Source organism: Juglans regia, chromosome 16, assembly GCF_001411555.2.
Source record: "Juglans regia cultivar Chandler chromosome 16, Walnut 2.0, whole genome shotgun sequence".
In the NCBI taxonomy this organism is placed as follows: Eukaryota; Viridiplantae; Streptophyta; class Magnoliopsida; order Fagales; family Juglandaceae; genus Juglans; species Juglans regia.
In genome coordinates, this window is record NC_049916.1 from 22,945,324 (window position 1) to 22,966,597 (window position 21,274).

Sequence of the window (21,274 nt, forward strand, 5' to 3'; positions counted from 1 at the left end):
ATCGGAGTTGTTTGGATGTTGAGATGGTTTTATCTCATCATATCTCAATATCCAAACACCACTCAAACGTATATTTTTTTAATTTCAATTTTTCAATTTTATTATTTAATCATTACCTGATCATTACAACTTTTTCAAACTTCCAAACGAAACACAATAAATAATTCAACTTTTTCAAATTTAAAAAAAAAACAATATTAAAAAATTATATTCTAACAATATTTTAACTTTATAATATTTTTATTAAACTTTTTATCTCTCTCATTTCCCAAAACTGCATAAAACATCATAACTCAAATAATTTCATTACTATTCATAAACAAATTCACTACTATTATCAGATTTTTTATCTCATTTTATTCCACAAACATTCCATAAATCTCTTAAAAAATAACTAAGCAATGCATTCGCCACTTAACCAATAACAATTTTTGCCCATTTTGAGCAGAAGCATTTCAATCACTAAGCTCTAAGAAAGATTTTTTTTTCCCTTCCATAAGGATGTAATTGGCCAGGTCCGAAGAGAGTCAAGGACCGAAAATTTCGATCCATCATTTTTGCCGGACCAGACTGTTAACTATCGATCTGGTCGGTCCAATTCACTCCATGAACTTTTTTTTCTTTGTATATATATGGTTAACGAATATTAAATAATTTCATTGTATTTATTATCAATGGTGATATCTTGGATGAAAATTACATAGTTAACTTACACAACTACTATATAAAATAATATATTATATATTTAAAAATATATATACATTCGGTCGGTCTCGGTCCGATCCGGTCCGGTTCAAAAAAATCACACCTCTGGACTGACCAATAAGACTATCAGTCCGATCCAATCCGAACCAAACCAACTAGTCAAGTTGGTTTTTCCGGTCCTCTTACGGCCCTACCTTCCATGTATCACAGAATGCCATTATAAAAAGCTTGTAGGTAGTTTTGGTGCCATTCATATAGATAGAGTTGGAGTAAACTTTCACATAACTAGGCAGCAATTTCCCCCCTCCAAATCTGCAATGATTTTTTAAACAAAAGATATCCTTCCGTGGGAGCTCATAAACCCAATTAGTCTTGGATCAATTCCCATGTGACCACAGTTCAAATGTCTTTAATTGACCACTTCAGGTTTTAGAGACTCCTCGGAAGAAACGAAAGTAAAAGAACAAAGAAAACAAAAGCAATAAAACCACACCAGCCCTGATAAAGAGGGACTAGCTTCCCGCCGTTCACATGAACAAACATTTCCTTGGTCAATAATTAGTTAAAACTATAGACAAAAGAGACAAATTTAGGAAAACTATAGCTTATGCGCTTTTGGTTTTACTGCCTCACTATTGACTTGTCCAACAAAGTAAGAATTATCAACGCCCGACCAAACTTGTAGAGGAAAACATATACATTATAGCATATAGCATATAGCAAAAGACTCACCCCCAAGCATCCATGAAAGTAGTTTGATTTCCAACATTTCCCCCTCTTCACGTGTTAATCGCGTATTTCTTCCTAGAAAGCAAAATAGCATGGCGAAATATCCTTCTAGAATTTCAATTAGCCATGCTAGCAATTTTATCTTGGCTCTAAGATAAGAATATTACTTTAGTTGCCTTCATGTGTTTTTTGTCTGCTTGTCAAACCATGTTCCATCGCATAGTCAGCAGCCAACATTTGAATGTCGGGTGAGATCTCCAAATTTGCTTTGTGATCCCAGTTTGCACGTCTTGGTTGGGTTCCACTCCTCTCCAGTCCAACACTCTTCATCTGACTCTGTAAATCTTCAAAATCTTCAGTACCAACAGCTTGTCGTTTTCCAGTCTCGATGTCAAAACTTTTATTGGGCATTTCTGGGCTCATGGTACGGCCCAATGCCATTGAAGTGGTGAAGGCAGAAGATGAATCCCCCTTGACTATTGCCCTGAAGTTGTTCTTAGATCTGGGAATTTTAGAAAAGAAAATCTCCACAATATTGTGAGAGAACCCACGGTTATAAGGATTCATCTTTCCATCACTCCGGTACCGGAAATTCTCATACGTCGTCTGCAGAAACACAATACAAGTCTTACTAAAAAACCAATCGGAACAATAAACAACAATAGAGGTAAAGAGTAAATAAGAACCTGATTGGTGAAAATTAAATAGAGATGAAATGTGGTAAGACCTCCAACAAACCAAATGGCTATGAATGTATATAAAACCAGAATCCCTGAAACAGGGGACTTCAGAAAAGCACTCCAGAGATTACAATGGTATGCGTACATTATTTTCCACAAGTTGAACCAGGAGAAGGCAAAAACATATAGGCAAAGCATGCTCGTGGAGGACACAAACATGAAGAAGAATCTGTAATTCCTCTGTAAAGAAAACATATCAATTTGTTAGGAACAACTTCAAGGAAGGACCAGACGTGGTCCATATGGTATGTACACAAATAAACAAATCCAATAATGACAGCAAACACAGTTTAATGACAAAACTCCATCTCTCGATCTCAATTGAGGAAATATTTGTAGATGCATATATGTATATTGGAAAATAACTTGTCTATTTGAGATTTAAAATTTTACACTTATAAAAAAAAAAGTATATTGGAAAATGCTAGTCCTCCCGCTGGCATTTTTTTTTTATGATTAACAAAGTGTTTTTTAATGATGTGATTTTTTTTAATATTTAAAAGTGTTAAAAAAATGCATATGAAAAAAAAGCAAAAAAAATAAAAACATAAATGAAATGTACCAACGGGAGCTCCCAGCAATGGCTGTAGAGCCACCCATGTATATTTGTGTGCACATAGGCTATATCTATGCAGGTATATATATGAAGATATGTTAAACATAGATGTTATGCATATAGAATATTGGTAACCAAAAAACAAAATACAGAGGATGAGATAACAATTCAAAAAAAGAACTTATTAACATTATGAATCCCAGAATTAGAAATGCAATTCATTCCTTAAGTATGTGGCTTGCAAGTACCCGCAGAATAAGACATTACTGGTCACACCTGAGCAATTGCCTAAAATAACTGGGATGATTGGATAAATAATCAGAGCAACAAACTCTTTTAATTTCTTTGAGCAAGAAAATCATTTTCAATTATAAAAGTAAAGAATCATCCACTCATAATAAGTACTGAAAAACTTCCAACGCTGATCAGAGTATCCTGCAATTCTTAATATGGAACATTGCTTTAAATCAATTCTACGCATTAGGATAATTGGGAGATTTTTTTTTATTAAGCCATCCTCCAAGTTATTACAATTTCCATGACAAAGAAATTCGTTGAAAATCATATTAATGGGCGCATCAATCAAGTTAATGATATGATAGATGTATGTGATTGATTAGATCAGAAACATACAATCAGAAAACATTTATAAGAATGTCACAATCTGCTCCATTGAATGCAGGTTTTAACAAGCATCCACATAAACTATGTTATCCCAAAATCCACGTAATCCACCAGTTTACTTCAGCCAAGTAAGGCCCAAATATCCACTGACCTAGGCATGAACCCCCAAGGAGGATAAGTTAGTCGTGAAATCTAGAATCACATTTATCCCAAGTGGATTGTCCATGCAACAATGGACAAATTTCTAGATTGAGAGAGACATTCTTGTGCGTGCACTGATACTATTTAGCTATCTCCATCAACCTTTTTATCACATGTTTATAACAAATGCCAATGGTTATTTCATTGAGACTAAAGCACAAGAGAAAAGGGGAATGAATGGAAGCTGAAGAAAGAATACACCAGCTGAGGAGGATATGTATGTGCATGTGTGGAAACACTACTGTAACACCAATGACCATTGTAGAGAGCATGCTTAAAAGTAAAAATAGAAACAAAATATATTTAAAAAAAATAAGCACAAAAAAAAGAACAAAAAGAGTTTGCTCTGTACAATGTTTTTCAATATAAACTAAACGCGTGAAACAGCTTGTTTATTTCCCAGATTAAAGTCTGACCTGTATCCAAATATAAATAATTTCCTTAAACCCGAATTTAATCTCAAGATAATTTAAAGTTAAGGGCATGGACTTATGGTTCTAAAGTGACAGCTCCATATACTATAGGATACAAAAGTAACTCAGGACATCTAGAGCTAAAAGACCCGTCGACAGCCAAACACAAACATCTTTCACACATCATTACAAATATGGCAAAAGTTTGCATTGTCAGTGCCTTATAATCAATCCTCAAAGCTTTTCAACATACTAATTGAAATAAGGATGCCCAAGTTTGAATTCAATCGAGCAACAAAATAGGAGGAGGTTTTGGAATGAATATACCTTCCCGATACACTGTCCCACCCATGGGCAATGATGATCAAAATGCTCAACACAGTTATTGCAAATAGAACAGTGAGAGCATCGCGGAGGGCGATACAGCATGCATGTCTGACAATATTTGACCTTAACTACTTTGCCGTTAATCGTAACTTCTTTCATGGGTGGTAAACTTCGAGCACCATTTTGATTTCCAGCCCAATCAGCAGATAAATTTGAGCTATCGCAATCATCTTCAGGATTCGGAGGATGTAGATTACGAGGAATGATGCCAGGATCTCTTCCAGAAGTGAGGAAGAGTAGAATTATAATCTGAAATAGTTGTCAACTCAACAACATTAATTATCGAACCGTTAACTGAAGTTGGTGGTGCTTTAATATCCCATATGTGTAAAAAACTGTCGATCATAGCTTTTCTTTTTACTTATTCTTTTTCACATTGTTAATCACGATTGAAGATATGTAGAAAATCCTATACAACGTTATTAAAAACACTTTCACGAATCATTTCCATAAATTGAAATGTAGATTACAAAAGATTATATTCTCACTTTCTTCCTATCTCCTTGGTTACTCGCAACCAAAAAAACCCTTGATGAAATATAAGCTAATAAAACCATATCAATTGCTTAATTGTATCCAAATTCTTGTACATACATCTATATACAGGAATATGAAAATAGGAAGAACTCACATATACAGTGAAGGCAGCGCATACAACTACAATAAGAATGCCCAGATGGTGCTGGAATTCATTAATGAGACTTTGAGAAACAAAAGCACAAAACAGAATAACTGGAATCACGATCATAATCAAGGTCAGGAATATGGACCTCACGTCTGGACCAAATATAAGCCTGCCTCCCAGGCAGAATCTCTGCAAGAAAATCCAGATTTTTTGAAAATTTAAAGTCAGTTGCTTTTGGCTTTGGCGTGGCTAAAAATTATTAAGAAACAAAGCTTTAATCGTGATCATGTGAATAAGGCAAGGTGATCACATTGCTCCCTTTCCAAACTTGATAAACACGCAAGGAAGAAGCATCGGGATCGTCCATGATACTTCTATTAGGGTCGAAGAGCGGCAGAGGCATAAGAATTGCGTACATGCATGTTTCCTTGCCTCATTGCCATTATACTAATGTTTCCCACCCTCAACTATAACCAAAATCAAAATCATCGAGCTTCACATGTGCATTCCAATGTTGAAGACGTACATACGTACCCACTCACTCGATCTGCATACCAAAATCCGCACGTTCGTAGATTGCCATCATAGATAAAGACATGAAAAATTAAATAATGATAACAAGAACATAAAAACACTAACAAAAAAAAAATCTATTTACCCGTATTTCTAACTGCAGCTTCTCCCTTGTTTGTTAGGGGAAAATGCAGTGAGGATCGAGCGGGTCGGTAGCTTCCAGAGACTGAAAGTCTCTGTTCGGTAGGAGAGATTACAGACAATGCATGCACTCAGAAAGACAAAGAGGAAGGAGAAAGCAACTGCAATCGCCCCCGTGGCGAGGTGATTCTCACAACTTGGATCGCCAATTCTCACGATAATGTCGCTACCTCGCTCCCTTTGTTTTTTTTATCTTAATTAGTATTTCAATAACGAGAGTGTTTGCCGGAGCTCTCTCCTCTCTGTCTCTCTCATCTCTCCTCCTCCTTTAGGCTTTCTTTCGAGGCTTGAGGCTTGGAACGTGCTTGTCACTTGTCCCAAACGACAAATTAGGCTACTTTTAAGTGCTTTTACATTCAATATTATTATTATTATTATTATTAAAATTATTGTTACTACTTTTTAAAATTGTTGTCGCAATGCTTTTCGTACTCTATTTTTACTTTTATTTTTATTATTTAAAAAATAAAATACAATATATAAAATACAATATAATTCATAATTAATTATCTACGTACAAGCCTACTAAAATTATCTATATTTGATTTTGCCAAATTTTATTTGACTTTATGTGTTCAAAATTATTTCAAGAATATTTTTATTTGGAATTAAATGGAATGGTGGCAAGAGTGAGGGATAAGTTCTGAATTATGATCTTACAAAGAGGGAGATAGGAAATGATATTTGTAATTATGAAGTTTAAGTTATGTAATTATTTAAAAAAAGTAATAAATATAAAATTCATGTAAAAAAATTAATTTTTTAATAATAAACCTTTATTTTTCTAAACCATTGGACAACGCTTCTAAACTACACATTAGAGCATTGTCAATGACTTATGTATATACATATTTATCAGTTTGGATCTTAAATTCATCTTAACTCATCTTATCTAATCATTATAATTTTTTCAAATTCTAACACAAAATATAATAAACAATTCAACTTTTTTAAATTTCAAGATAATAATAATATTAAAAAATAATATTCTAACAATATTTTATTCAAATTTTAACTTTTATCTTAACTCAACTCAATTCAGTTTAACATCTAAACGCAGTCTTATTAGTCTATATTGGATTGTGCATCTTCAAAATTTTGTATAGCTATGAATAGTATTTCTTCAAAATTTGAAAAATTACTACTCACTCTCCAAACATTATTTTATTGTTTTTTCTCTCTCCTACTCATTAAAATCAACTTTATGGAATTTGTATTAAAATGATTTTGATGTATAAAATTTGTATTAAATTGATGATACAAATTGTTTTTTATTACATATTAATATTTATTGATAAAATTGGTCATTTTGATATATAAAATTGATAATATTTAGATATATGGAATTGGTATTTTTGAGCACTTAGTGTTAATTATAAAATATATAAAAAAATAATTTGAAGAAAAAAATAAAAATTTATTATTATTTGATTCGGAGATGTATAATACAATGTGAAAATTTTTTTAAATACAAAATTAATCTTCAGAAAATATGATTTTAAAAATACATATAGAAAAACCAATACTAACGCTATTATACGTAGCATTACTAAGAGCATCATCATTAGTTTGATCAAATTCATCTTTAAAATTTAGTCAATATCACATTTTTTTATATTTGTCTATTTCATTTCAATTCAATCCTCACATTGGATTATCCATTCACTCTCTATATAATAATAAAATATTATTAATTTAATAATTTTTTATTTGATTTATTTTTATCACATTTAGTAGCTCTACCAATTAAATGTTAATAACAATTATATTCTAATTATGATTTTTTTAATATTAATTTAATGCTAATAACAAAACATATTTTATTAAACCCATATAAATTTCTATCTAAATTTCTTAATTACAAATCAAATAATATTTTTGTTTTAAGTGAGAAATTCATATTTTAATATTTTATGAATCAATTGTCGTTCTTCATCTTTAATCAATTACTATAATAAAAATATAAATTATTTTAGATTTATCAATTCAATGTGAGATTTTTTTATATTAATTATGTAAATTTTAAACAATATTCTAATTTAGTCAAGCGAGGATGCTAAAGAAGAAAAATGTCAGTTGTGATAAATAAAAAATAAAAGCAAATACCACGACAGCGACGCATTGGCAAGTCCTAACGTGCTTGGGAGAATCTTTGGTTACCACGATGATGCATTTACATCGTCTTTTTGTCCCGGAAATTTAATACATCGTACTGTGATCTTACTTTCAAATTATTAGGTAGAAGAATAATATTACGTAAAATTGTAGAGTATGTAAGTATTTTATAATTATTTTAAAAAATAATTGTAAAGTGAGGTCTATTTATTTATTTTTTAGAAGAATAAATATGATGCATATTATATAGTAGAATGAAAATAAGATAGAAATATGGTGTATAATATTACTTATTTATTATGCTCATTTTCTCGTTTTTTCTTTTTTTCTTATTTGTAAAAGAAAATCTATTTTTAAATCTCATTTTTTTTTTATATCCAGCACACTGTTGATGTAAAAACTTTAGACATAAGTTATACTAACAAATTATTGGTGTTTTATTTTTGTAAAGTTATAATACATTTCATTATAAGTGATACGTTAACGTACTGATTTATGAGTAGCAAAACTCATTTATAAAATGATATACATAACTATTATTACTAGTAATATTATACATCACACTTTCATTCTACCTTTATCTTACTAAGTAAGATATGGTATATTCATCACTATTGGACTATAAACTCCGTGATGAATGTGCCACAAGGATAATAGTGTAATGTATATAATTTTTCTTATAGAAATATCACCAATTTAAAACATGATCAGATAAAATACTCTAAAAAGAGTAAAAAAAAAACTTTTCATCATCCTAATTTAAAAAAGTTAAAATATTGGAAATATGATAAATAATGCTACTCATCACCTTCTCATAATTCCATAATTTGGCATTAAATGATTGGAGGTTATTTATTATATTTCACTTATGAACCTATCATCTAATACTATATTATAAGATGATGAGAAAATTAATAGAAAATAGATTTTTTATTCCACATTTATGCAAAATGGCTCAAGTCATTGTGAGTGATCTTCCACACTTTTTTTTCATAACATGCATCCTCGTGATAGGTTTATATTTAGAAGTTGAAAAAATTTATGTAGCCTCTTATTATTCACATAATCTCTATATATTATATTTTTTTAATTTTTTTATCAAATATTTAATAATAAATAATAAATAAAAGAATTGAATTAGTTTTAAAAAAATAAATTAAAAATTTTAAAATTTTAAAATTTTAAAAAATGTAGTATATAGAAATTATAGAAGTTACGTAGCATTGCTCCAATAAGTTACAAGAGGCCCACTAAAAGTAGGACAAAGATTAGTGATACTTCTCCATGTATGCCCACTCTTTGTCAGATAAAAGAGAGAGATACCATTGATACTCAAAGAACATGCTTTCCCACTTTGTCTAACTTATAATTAATTTTCGGCTTGCTGCCAATTATTCCAGAAAAATTTTGGGATTAAGTGTCATTATTAATAATTATTCGTCATTTTAAATTTTATAATTTTTAATTACACTAAAAAACGAATTTATCATGTTTTGAGTGTATCAAGTTACGTAAAATATATTGCATCAATTAATATGATTGAAGATAAATAGACTATACTATATACATATTTATGTTTCAGTCCTGCTAGGGTGCCCCCTAATCAAAATTCTCATTTTCAATTTTTTTCAAATTTTTTATTCATATTTTTTATAAAAAGAAAATTAAATGTAGGAGCGGTTAAAATGAGATGATAAAATGAGATGATATAGTAACATTATTATTTAGAGTTGTGCTACCCATAAGCCTCACATCCTATACACTCACTTAAAAATATGTCATTTTACTTTTTTTATTTTATTTAACTTATAAATATGTCTAGAATCATTTTCACTATGTGAATAAAAAAATAAAATGAAATTTTTTTAAGTGAGTGTGCACGGTGTAAGATTTATGTTTAGAATTTTTTGGTTAGTTATGTTTATGGTCAAATTTAACTGTAGCCTTTGAGGGCTTCGGTACATACAGAGAGGAGCTCTTTCAGGATCAACGCGAGCCTGCCACTTATTAAAAGCCCCGGCCCGCTATAAAGTATAATGTTAGATAGCAGAGGATTTAAAAAGGAACAAAAAGAAGAAGAGAGAGGTACAACTGCGAGTGAACAGTTCAATCTGAGATAATTTGACTCTAGTGCGTGGACCGAGGAGACGGCGAAAATGGAGGGATCTTTTCAGGAGCATCCATACGTACCCAGAGATCTAAAGCTTCCTGGTTTCGTGCCTGTTTCCCTCTCTCAGTCCACCATTGTCGGCGTCTATGGCATCTCTTCCCTGCTCGTCGTCTCTCTCGTCTGGCTTTTCTCCGGTTTCTTTCTTTTTCCTTATTCTACTTATGCAATACCTTCTTCTACTCTGCTTTCACTGAAACGATATTCTTTCTCTTCCACTGATCACTTGTATTTTCTTTACCCATTTTTGCGAGAAATTAGAGAATTTGGAAGTGATTTTAATCAGATCTCTATTTCTACTTCTTAGCATTATACGGTTTTGCAAGTAAAATACTGAACTATGGTGTGTTCCGTTTTGAAATTTGTTTATTCAAGCTAGTAGCTTTCCGATGAAAGTATTATCGGAAAGGAAAAATTTTTGCATCTGCCTACACCGGCACACACTCAATGCATTGAGTGTAAAAAAAAAAAAAAAAAATATGTGAAGTGTGTGCCGGGTGTAGGCAGATGCATAGCAAACCCCTATCGGAAATGAGTAAGAATTAGTTACATAGAAGTAGGAATAGATGATATTTCCTCCTATTGTTGGATTGCCAGCTCTATAAGCATAAGCGTTAGTGGGGATCGTAAGATGTATAGAATAGTTCCATGAGGAGACGGAAAGAACAATAATTTATAGCTCATCTAGACTTACCCATTGAAATCAAATGCCCATCCTTTTGTTTCAATGTGTAAAATACATCACGTGAATGTGGGCATCGCTGAAATGAGAACCATTACACGTTATACTAAAAAACTGCCAACTATTCCTGATCTTGCTTCCCCACCTCTTGATAATTGGAAATCTCACATGGTTTAGCATGCGATTTTTCAGTTTTAAACTCCAAGATTTGTGAATACACCAGTGATTCACCTACCAGTTTACCTTGAGTAGAGTAACTAGAGTTTTAAACTTCATTCGTATTTCTGTTTCTTCATGGACTAAGATCAGAAGATCTCTATTTAGAAGCCGGTGTGTATAGCACACCCGGTAAAGTACTTAGAAGTTTTAACATTTGAATCAAATCAAATCTTACCATTTAAGTGATGTGAATGGTGTGCTCTACACACCTGTTTGAGGATAGAATAACTCTTTGCGATGCATGTATTAGTTTTTAGTTTTTGTTTAATTTAAATGTTATAATCTTGAGACATTGCAATGACTTTGGGTGCCTAATTGACTTAACATTATATTTTTTCCCCAATCCAGGGAGATCACTCAAAAATTCCAATATTGACCGATGGCTAATGTGCTGGTGGGCTTTCACAGGCCTAACCCATATCATTCTTGAGGGTTATTTTGCTTTCTCTCCTGAATTTTACCAGGACAAAACTGCTAATTACCTGGCCGAAGTCTGTAAGTTTCTATTTATAATTGCATAATCATTGGTAGCAGTTGGGAGCTCTTCAGAAATCAGAACTGTTAGTTCAATTAGATGATAATCATTACTGCAACCTTCCAGGGAAAGAATACAGCAAAGGTGATTCAAGATATGCAGCGAGGGATGCAGGAACCGTCGTTGTTGAAGGTCTAACTGCAGTTTTTGAGGGTCCAGCTAGCCTTTTAGCAGTGTAAGTTCGATTTTTTATTTTTATCATGCTGCAAAATAAAGATTGAACGTTTCCAATCCTGCCTGGGATTCTGGAGAAAGATTTTTTTTCCTTTATAGTTTCATTCAGTATACAGAGTTTCATTGTTCATCTCAAGAGCTATTTCTCATATATTTTGAGAGTAGGTGCTATTTAATACTGCCCCTCTTCCAAATTTTACTGATTTATGTTTTTCTTTATATTTTAAATTTCAGGCCTATTATAAGATAGAGATACAATTAGGTTTTTATCAAAAAGAATGAATCAAACGAATGAAAGTGGAAGAAATGGAGTATAATTATTCATTCTAGCCTCGGTGTTTCTATTTATCTCTAAATTTAGGTCTTGTATACAAAAATATTATCTTCCCTTTGACATTTTTCCTATGCCTTGTTTGCACAACTGGCAGGTATGCAATAGCTACAAGAAAGTCATATAGCTATATACTACAGTTCGCCATTTCTCTGGGCCAGCTTTATGGAACTGCTGTATATTTCCTAACTGCTTATTTGGAAGGTGATAACTTTGCTGCAAGCCCATATTACTACTATGCATACTATATTGGAGCGAATGCCTCATGGGTTGTGATACCCACACTCATTTTGATTCGCTGTTGGAAGAAGATCTGTGCTGCAATCCAGGTCCAAGGCCAGAAAAAAACAAAAGCCCGCTGAGGTTGACTTCTATCATTTTTCAAGAATTTTGTTTTGTTTCAGAATTCAAATTGTGCAAATGATATTTCTTTTAGCAATAAATTTCTCAATTGATGCACTTATATTGGTGATTTAAAATGTTGACTCAAGCTACGATTCAGTTGAATGCCTAGCTAATACATTACCAATTAATTTGTCAATGACTTTTTTCAAAATTAAGTGCAATTGCACTACGACTCAGTTGAGTGACTATCATATACATTACCAATAAGTATGCCAAATTACTAAGTTTAGTTATAGATTTCGGCTCAGGATGCATCTTCCTCTGTACATTTTGCATTCTTAAGGATTTGCATTAGCCTGTAGTTTTTGTTTCTTGGAAATGCTAGGTTTATGTATTCAGAAGTTTAAAAGTAGCCCCTCACTACTATTTGCAGCAAGGGAAAACATTCTTCCGCTATTCACCAATGTGTCAATGTGTCCCGACAAGCTTAATGAGGCAAAATATTCAGCTTTACCTTAGGTACCATCCTGTTGAAATGGAAGAAGAGCTTCCTTTTAAGTCGAACACATCTATATATTTAACATACCTAGAAAATTAGGCCATATTTTTAAGTATTCATCATTGGTCAAGGACTATATGCTGACTATATTACGATGTTGTCTCTGGATCTCGTCCATGGACATGCAACTATACCAGGGGATTAATGTCGTTCTGCTGAAAATAAAGGGAGCCCGGTACCACCACAACTACCCTCGCCATCCCAGAGTAGTTCCTATACAAAGTAAGGAACTCCAAAGGAAAGTTTGTGAACACTTCGACCAAAGTTTCGAAGTGCTTTGTCGTTTAGGTGCCATCCATAACTATACTGATGGCTATAGTTATAGCTGTTTTGTTTTGATACTATGATCGATGTAATCCCACTTCTGATGGATAAGTAGTTCTACCTGATTGTTTCTCTGCTTAGTGTGTTCCCCATGTCTCATTGGTTTTCTCAGAAGATTAAGGAGCCAAATGTGGACCCGAGAGTTTGTTTGGGCAAGTGAAAACCACCTTTGTTGAAAACCAACATTAAGTGCTGCCTATAAATAGTGTGAACCTTGGCACTAATACGTTGGAGTTCATTTATTATATCTATCTCTATCTGAATTATAGAAAATATGGAGGTCATAAATTGTAGGGATTCTCGATTCAATTTAAGCCACCTTCTGCAAAGCTCTTGGCCCCTAAACCTTTCAACACTACATAAATTCTATGTGATACAGATGATCTTAAATCCAGGGAAGGAGTTGGGGCTAAAAGACATAGATATACACCCTTTCCAACTCCTTGCAGTCATCATACTAGACTTCCTTTGGAGACAGAAATGACATAGTCCACAACCACACAATTCTCTCTCTCAGAAAAGCAAGAGATCAGCTGGATCATACATACCAAGCTTATAGACGTGCATGGGAAGACACAAAACAAACAAATAAAAAAATGGAAGCCTCCCATCCAAAACCAATGTAGCTTTTCTTTTGATGCAGCAGTCATAGAATCTTTCTTAGTAGCCTCTGCTTTCTTAGTAGCCTCTGCAGTATGCAAAAATCATCATGGGGGGAAATTTGGGAGATAATGATCTTAAAAATTCATACTACAAATCCAGTGATAGCAGAAGCATCTGTAGCTTTGTTGGCAGCACAATTAAGCAACAAAACTACAAAAAAGGCAAGCAATACTCAAAGGTGATGTGCAGACTGTCATAACGGCCATCGAAAGTAGAGACTTAACACTTGCAAATCAATCTGACGTTGATGACAGTCAGGAAATTATCCAACAACACAAGAATTGGAGGGTAACCAAAACTCATCGATATCAAAATCAATGTGCACACACTCTGTGGCGCAATGGGTAGCAATCAATTCAATTTTTGGCTGTATATCCTTAGATAATCTTTCTAGATATATCCTATATATTGATAGTAGAAATGATCCACTCTGAAACTATTTGTACTTGGTTACTATTTAATATTAAGCATGCTTGATTAGTGAGTGAGAGAGAGAGAGAGAGAGAGAGAGAGAGAGAGAGGAAAAAAAAAACACCACACCTTCTGCAATGAAAAGCAGACTATCGCATCTCCATAGCAAGATGCCAAGATGTGCTGCATGTGTATCTTCTCTTGTTGATGGTAGCCTTAAAGATACATGAAATTTTGCTTTGCATTCGTGTTAGCCATTGAAGCATGATCAAATTTTGTGCCAAATCAGGCACTGTAACTGACCTTGATCCAAAAGGAAAGCAACAAATGTTGTTCATGATCTTTTAATCAAAATTGATGTTCCCTGACGGGCTAAACATGTTGTTGAAGAGGAGAGATTCAGTAGCCGACTTGTGTTCGGACAAGAAGGCATGAAAATACCAAGTTAAAACACTTCAAGACTCTGACTCCTCTCTCCTGAAGCAGAAATTCAAGGATACTTACTACTAGGACTGTTCACCCGACCCGACCCGAATTTCACTGTTCCGACCCGACCCCAAGGCTATTACGATACCCGATTACCCGATTTGGCCGATACCCGATTACCCGACCCGAATACTGTTTTCGGAATACCCGATTACCTCTTATTCTTCAGAGTTCAGAGTCCAATGAATTTTCAAAAAATCTGTTTGTAAATATACACATCAAGAAAAAACTAAAAAAATGGGTATTGATCCAATCACCCACAAAACTCTGTTCAAAACAGCAACTATTAACCAAAACTCTAGTACAGCAAATGATCAACCCAGCATGAAAAAGAGCAATAACAGAAACAAATTACTTCTCTATCTCTAGTACAGCAAATGATCAACCTCATCAACCTTGTGGCAACACCGGAGCGATATTGCTTCTGCATAAGCAGTGCCCTTGATTGAGCATTCAAAGACTGTATAAGAGAGAACTCACATCAGCAAGGAACTAATTCTGTAACAATTTAACCATTCAACATCACAGGCACTATATCAAAAAATAAAAATAGAAAAGACCCGCAGTTACTGCTGCAGAAGAGGACCTCAGCTTTCTAATCTTAACAATTGTCCACATTACAACAAAAATCTTTTTCGTTTGAAACAACACTTCAGTCAAACTCCAATGCAACCATAAGATATTTAGTTGTGCTTAATATAATACCTTTGTGATTCAGCAAGTAAGCTGATTCTATGAAAAGTCAGCAATCATAATGGCAAAGAATGAAAATGCTGTCAAGAGACAAGCCCCCTTACTACATGGAAAATAGTCTTAAAATTCTAATTAGGTGGTTCTCTTGTATAAGATCCTTGTAGTTGGGCCATGCCTGAATCAGTAAAACTAAATTCTAATAGTCTTAAAATAAAATTCTAATTTGTTTTATTGATAGGCAGCCTGATGTTCCTATCAATAAAACTTACATTACTTGTAAAAAAAATTAAATATTTCCTAACCATGTTGTGCTGCACTCTACTTATACTACTAACCAAAACTCTAGTACAGCAAATGATCAACCCAGCAGGAACAAGAGCAACAACAGAAACAAATGATCAACCCAGCAGGAACAACAGAAACAACAGAGAAAAATGCTGCTTAAGAAAAGTGAAAATGGAAAAAAAATTAAGAAAGATAACAAAATCTAATAATTCTGTGTTTAAGCTATTATATATATCTTCCTTAACCTAAAGAAGCAAGCATTCCAAACCCAGATCATATATATATATACAAACACACACTAAACATCCTTGAGATCCATAAATGGCTGCAAAGTGAGTTACAGCAAAAGAATGCAATTTTAGACACACCTAGAAGTGGATATGGATGAGATCGAAGGGAGCTGGAGGGAGTTGAATTTGGGTCAGTGGTCAAATTCTCTAGCATGTTTGAACTTCTACCATATATTGATATAGGCTCAAATTACTCAAATTACTTTGACCTGATGATAGCGTCTTGATCACTAGTTCCATGTATTGATATAGGCTCAAATTACTCAAATTACTTAAATATACCAACTCTTATTAATTTACCATGCATCATTGTTCTTGCTTTCCTTTATGAGAATTGTTAATGTATAATCAAGTATATCCAATGAATGTATAACTGTTGGATATAAGAGGGTAGTGTGTGATTTTGCCCCAACCCACCATTTTCCTCTATTCCAATTCTTCTTTTCTCTAAACTCCATCTCTAAAAAAAAAAAAAAAAACTGCTTGGTATTAGAGCAAAGTTAATAGGACATTTTTTGAATTTACTCAGTCTCTCTCTTCTGTTTATTTTCTCTCCAACCCACCATTTTCCTCTATTCCATTTCTTCTTTTCTCTAAACCCCATCTCTAAAACAAAAAGAACTACTTGGAATAGTGTGTCTCTGTCTTTTGTTTTTTCTATTTCTGTTTTATTTGTTAGTTTTATTTTTGGCCTTTTCCCCCTTCCATACCACGCCAGACTTTGACAATACCCATTGGCCTATATAAAGGACATAGATAATGGTATCCAAAGACTCACTTCCAAGTCAAGCTTGTTTGGTACCGTAAGAGATTCTATCCAATTCGAAAAGAGAGGAAAGCTGTTTCCCCTCTGGCCTAAATAATCTATTAATTTGTCACCAAAATCAGAGCATTGTTTCTTTCTCCTTGAAAAGCATTGTTTTTTACTCCAAATAGAGAAGACAACCCAGGAAAACGAAAAGAAAAACCCACATTTAATTTGCCCACGGAAAATATAAAAGAAAACCAACATGGGCAATCACAAAAATTCAGAACTACAAAAATCAACAGCTTGATTCCGTTTTTAAATAATCTGTTTTCCAACCATCCAAACACCCATAAACCAAACGACAAAAGGGAAACGCAAAACCCTACCCTTCTATTCCCCCATATCCAAAACGACAAACCCACATAACGTTGAACATGACATAAAAAGTTGCCCCACAAAAATTTTCCTGAGAAAATAAACCAAATGCAAACGTTGAACAATAGCAACACCCATAAACCAAACGACAAACCCACTAACCTTGATTCTGAGTTGCGATGGAGAGAGTGAGATCTGAGAGTGAGATCTGCGATGGAGAGAGTGGGCTTGCGAGGAGGAGAGCGGCTGCGAGGGAGAGAATGTCGAGCGGGTTTTCCGTGATATTAGATGCAATCGGGTAAACGGGTATTACCCGTTTAAAAACGAATCGGGTAACGGGTATTCCGTTTCCGATTTAAAATAACAGCGGGTCGGGTAATTAGGGTCGGGCCGGAAATTCGGCCTTTTTGTTCGCCCCTACTTACTACTTACAAATTGTGTGCAACGCCGCCTTGCCGTGGAATCAACAGTAAAAAATTGGAACCCCAAATATTATTTTTTATGCTATATAATATGACAGTTTTTTACATCAATAATATAATTAGGCTGCGTTTAAATATTGAACTGAGTTGAATTGAGTTGAGATGATAAAATATTATTAGAATATTATTTTTTAATATTATTATTATTTTGGGATTTAAAAAAATTGAATTGTTTATTTTATTTTATGTTAAAATTTGAAAAAATTGTAATGATGAGTTAAAATAAGTTGAGAGAGGTTTAGTAATCAAACGAATCTACTATATATCAATAGTCAAATTATAGTGAAATCATTGTTTGAGAAATACTTTTAACTAATTTCGTAAAAATAAATTCACAAATTGATATAATTTTATATTGTACATCAGATTGTAGAGTTATTTTTATTATAAAATAATTCTAACCCATCACATAAGTCAACTATAATGATTTTACTGTAGCAGCACTCTTTTTTCTTTTGGACATTAAACAATGTACAGTCTGGAGTCATTGTAGACCAATGTATATACGCAGAGTGTAACATAAAAAACGGACAAAGTGTCAAAATTACCACGTTGGACTTGATCAATGATCACGGATGGGGGAGTCTGGGACCTACACTCGCTGAAATTACTTGGGTTTGGCATCCTCTAGAGACCAGAAGTCCATGCAATGCTCAAACAGCGACCTCCCCACCCACCCAGATAAATGAAATGTTTTGAACTTGCTAAAACTACGTCAAAAGACACAGTCGTGTTTCTTCCCCAAACTAAATATCAATCGCTTAGCTAGTAAGAAAAGTGTACTAATATTATATCATGAAGATCACGGCAGTCTAGCTAATATTATTATATGCCATTAACTTGTTTGAAACATGAATGATAAACAAATACCAACATGTTCTATTTTTTATGCCAACTAAAGCAAGCCGGCCGACACCTTTCATTTGTGAGTGAGTGACAACTCTAAAGTTTGCATGTTTCAGTCTTTACCTTGAGAAAATAAAAAAATTAAAATTAAAATTAAAAAAGCTGTCCCTAAATATTCTGTATTGGTTCTTCCCGACTAGACCAAATTGCAGCCAACAAATGGTGTTTGTTCCAGAACAGTGTGACTTGGCTTTAGCCTATACCTCTTCTAAATTTAAAATTTATTCATCATTTGGCATTAGATATTAAATTCATAATTAAAATATAATAAATAGTCTTTAATCATCTAATATCATATTATGAGATGATGAGAAAACGATGAGAATTGAGATGATGAGAAGTATTACTTTTTAAAACGGAAATTTTACACGTAATTTGCCTTGAATTACTAAACAACGATTGTCATGAAGCAAGGAATCCTTGCACTTTCACAGTCCCTTTACATCACTTTTACAACGACTTTAACTTTCACAGTCTAAACTCTAAAGTCCCATTGAGCTGAACTTTCTTTTCAGTTTTTGATAATAAAAGACTCAAAACTAATGCACCCCTCCGACTTAAACAAGGAATATATAAAGTCTATCCAATAGATTTGTACCACGTGGGTTGGTTGGTATGCGAAGAATGCTGCTCTTCGAAGCTCTCTTTTTCTCGACGTACGTACCCGGACTGCACTGCCCCTAAACGAAAAAGCACCCTTTTGCATTCTATATAAACCCATCAAAGGCTTCGGTATTCCTTCATGCCAACGCTGCTTTTACAGAGCCTTCTCTCCGACACTGAAAAACTCGAGCTTGATTTCTTAGATATCATCCATTTTTTGTTGTTGTTTCGAACCCTTTTCTTTGTCTATTCATTTTTCGTACGTGGGGTTTTTTGAAAATCTTAATCTTATAAAAAATGAAGAACAAGGCTTCTCTCTTTCTCAAGCAGTTTATCTCCGTGTTCAAATCTATAGCTAAAGCCAAGTCAATGGCCATCAAGAACAAAACCAGCGCTGTCAAAGCTCGCCTCATAATGTTCTCCTTGTTGAAGAACAAGCAGTCGAAGCTTATGCTGGATTCGTTATCCCATAAAATCCATAGACTTCTTGGACAGCATGACGGGGAAAGCCAAGACGAGGCAGGGGAAAATAGCAAGGCCATAGTTATCTCCAACATTGCATTGGCAAACGAGTACTCGCATTCGAGCTCCAGCCACACCCAGTACTTGATGCACAAGGTAGAGGCTGATTATGAAGAAGAAGAAGGCCGGGATCATGATGATGGTGATGATAAATACCCAGATCTCAGACACTCCTTGTTTGATGACGAGGATTTGGACTTTGAGGAGGATGATCAGGGTGGGTCCATCATTGATCTGGTGAGGAATTCCAAGGAGGAGGAAGGGGAGAATTTCGTCCTGGAAGATGAGATTGATAATGTTGCAGACTTGTTTATCAGGAGGTTCTATAAACAGATACGCTTGCAAAAGCTGCAGTCTTTCAGGAGGTTTCAAGCGATGATGGAGAGAAGTCTTTAATTAATCAAAACTGCGATTATGAAGATAAACTGGAGAGTGCCATCAATACTGTTTCTTTGGGAACTTATATAAACATAAAGCCATCTGTACCGGCTTCTGTTAACTTCGAATCCGGCCCATTACCTCTCTTTGTGGGCTATTAAAGCCTTTTATTTTTTTAAATTTTTTTTAAATGGGCTCAGCTTAATATTTCTCCCTATGATGTAATATATCTCTCGTTCACTCTCTCGGATTCGTTGTAATACTAGTGCATATATATATATATATATATATTTTTTAAAAGGAATAAAATTTCAGTCAGCCAGATCTGTTTGTTTCGTGGCTATCAAATTTGGCGTCCGTTATTTTTTTAACTTCGCATATAAAATTAAATTTATTTTAATTTATTTTATACATTTAAACACATATTTCAATTTTTAATTTTATTTATATTCAAACACATATTAATAAAAATTAAAAAATATTATTATTCACGTATCAACTCAGATAAACTCAATAAATAAAGACAACCTAACGTTTATTTGTTCTTCCCTGTTAGTTAGCTCAGCATGCGCTATCGGCCCATAATATTCAACCGGACACGGTGGTCACTTTCCAAATTCAGCATGAGAAAAAACTTTTCTAGTATTTTCAAAAGGCTTCAGCGTAATTTATATATCTAAACTTATATCGAGAATTATTGTTTGAATATTATGAATTCACGATATTATATTAACAATAACAAAAGATTAATAGATACAAATAATAATATATGAAAAAAAACAATATTTGCAATTTTAAAATATATAAATTTCTTCTACTCTTTTTGAAAATAATAGATAAATTGGAGATCTACATAAAAAAAAAATTATTTTTTTAATAGTAGACACTATTTTCTTTCAAAAGAAGTTTACGAAACTTGCATACTCTAAGACTGTATCTAACATTATTCATAACATATAACATTTTTTAAATGTGACAAAACTGGAGTTCTGCCATGGATTTGTGATCAAACTGGTGAACGGGCAGAGGTAGAGTTCGAGAACAGAGAGAGATTTGGACAAAAATGTATTCATCTTGTATATATTTTATGTTATTATTTACAATTAAAAGGAAGTATTTATATGTACTGAAATACAAGGATAGAAATGTAATTGTACATATAAAGAAAAAAACATTATATTTCTAATAGTCCTCCTTAAGATGGAGTGTATATATCTAGCACACCCATCTTGCTAAGTAATGAATGGAATTGTTGAGACCCAAGTGCCTTTGTAAAAATGTCACTAA

General features: G+C 33.3%; 3 protein-coding genes and 1 long non-coding RNA gene across 6 annotated transcripts; 2 read left to right on the top strand and 2 right to left on the bottom strand.

Moving 5' to 3' along the window:
- Nucleotides 1-1,185: 1,185 nt before the first annotated feature.
- LOC109006704 (probable protein S-acyltransferase 7) lies at nucleotides 1,186-5,997 on the bottom strand. The gene is made up of 6 exons (XM_018986073.2): nucleotides 5,639-5,997; nucleotides 5,291-5,527; nucleotides 4,987-5,169; nucleotides 4,296-4,604; nucleotides 2,121-2,354; nucleotides 1,186-2,040 (listed from the first exon to the last, which is right to left on the bottom strand). Exons 2-6 carry the CDS (start codon nucleotides 5,396-5,398, stop codon nucleotides 1,603-1,605), a joined length of 1,272 nt encoding a protein of 423 aa, XP_018841618.1. The 5' UTR covers nucleotides 5,399-5,527; nucleotides 5,639-5,997; the 3' UTR covers nucleotides 1,186-1,602.
- A 3,874-nt stretch (nucleotides 5,998-9,871) lies between these two features.
- Nucleotides 9,872-13,365, top strand: LOC109006700 (probable 3-beta-hydroxysteroid-Delta(8),Delta(7)-isomerase). 3 transcript variants are annotated; one of them, XR_001998685.2, is made up of 6 exons: nucleotides 9,872-10,113; nucleotides 11,226-11,372; nucleotides 11,479-11,587; nucleotides 12,015-12,280; nucleotides 12,696-12,781; nucleotides 12,959-13,365. XR_001998685.2 is itself a non-coding variant. In XM_018986070.2 (5 exons), exons 1-4 carry the CDS (start codon nucleotides 9,966-9,968, stop codon nucleotides 12,277-12,279), a joined length of 669 nt encoding a protein of 222 aa, XP_018841615.1. In that variant the 5' UTR covers nucleotides 9,872-9,965; the 3' UTR covers nucleotide 12,280; nucleotides 12,959-13,365. The 3 variants fall into 3 exon arrangements, 2 of the variants coding, with proteins under 2 accessions (XP_018841615.1, XP_018841614.1); XM_018986070.2 differs by lacking the exon at nucleotides 12,696-12,781; XM_018986069.2 differs by lacking the exons at nucleotides 12,696-12,781; nucleotides 12,959-13,365 and having other exon boundaries at nucleotides 12,015-12,458.
- Nucleotides 13,366-13,530: 165 nt separating this feature from the next.
- Nucleotides 13,531-17,364, bottom strand: LOC109006703. Its single transcript, XR_001998687.2, has 3 exons — nucleotides 17,259-17,364; nucleotides 14,349-15,165; nucleotides 13,531-13,833 (listed from the first exon to the last, which is right to left on the bottom strand). It is a non-coding gene; the product is annotated as an uncharacterized LOC109006703 (long non-coding RNA).
- A 2,020-nt stretch (nucleotides 17,365-19,384) lies between these two features.
- Nucleotides 19,385-20,005, top strand: LOC109006504. The gene has a single exon (XM_018985793.2). It carries the CDS (start codon nucleotides 19,385-19,387, stop codon nucleotides 20,003-20,005), a length of 621 nt encoding a protein of 206 aa, XP_018841338.1.
- Nucleotides 20,006-21,274: the final 1,269 nt, after the last annotated feature.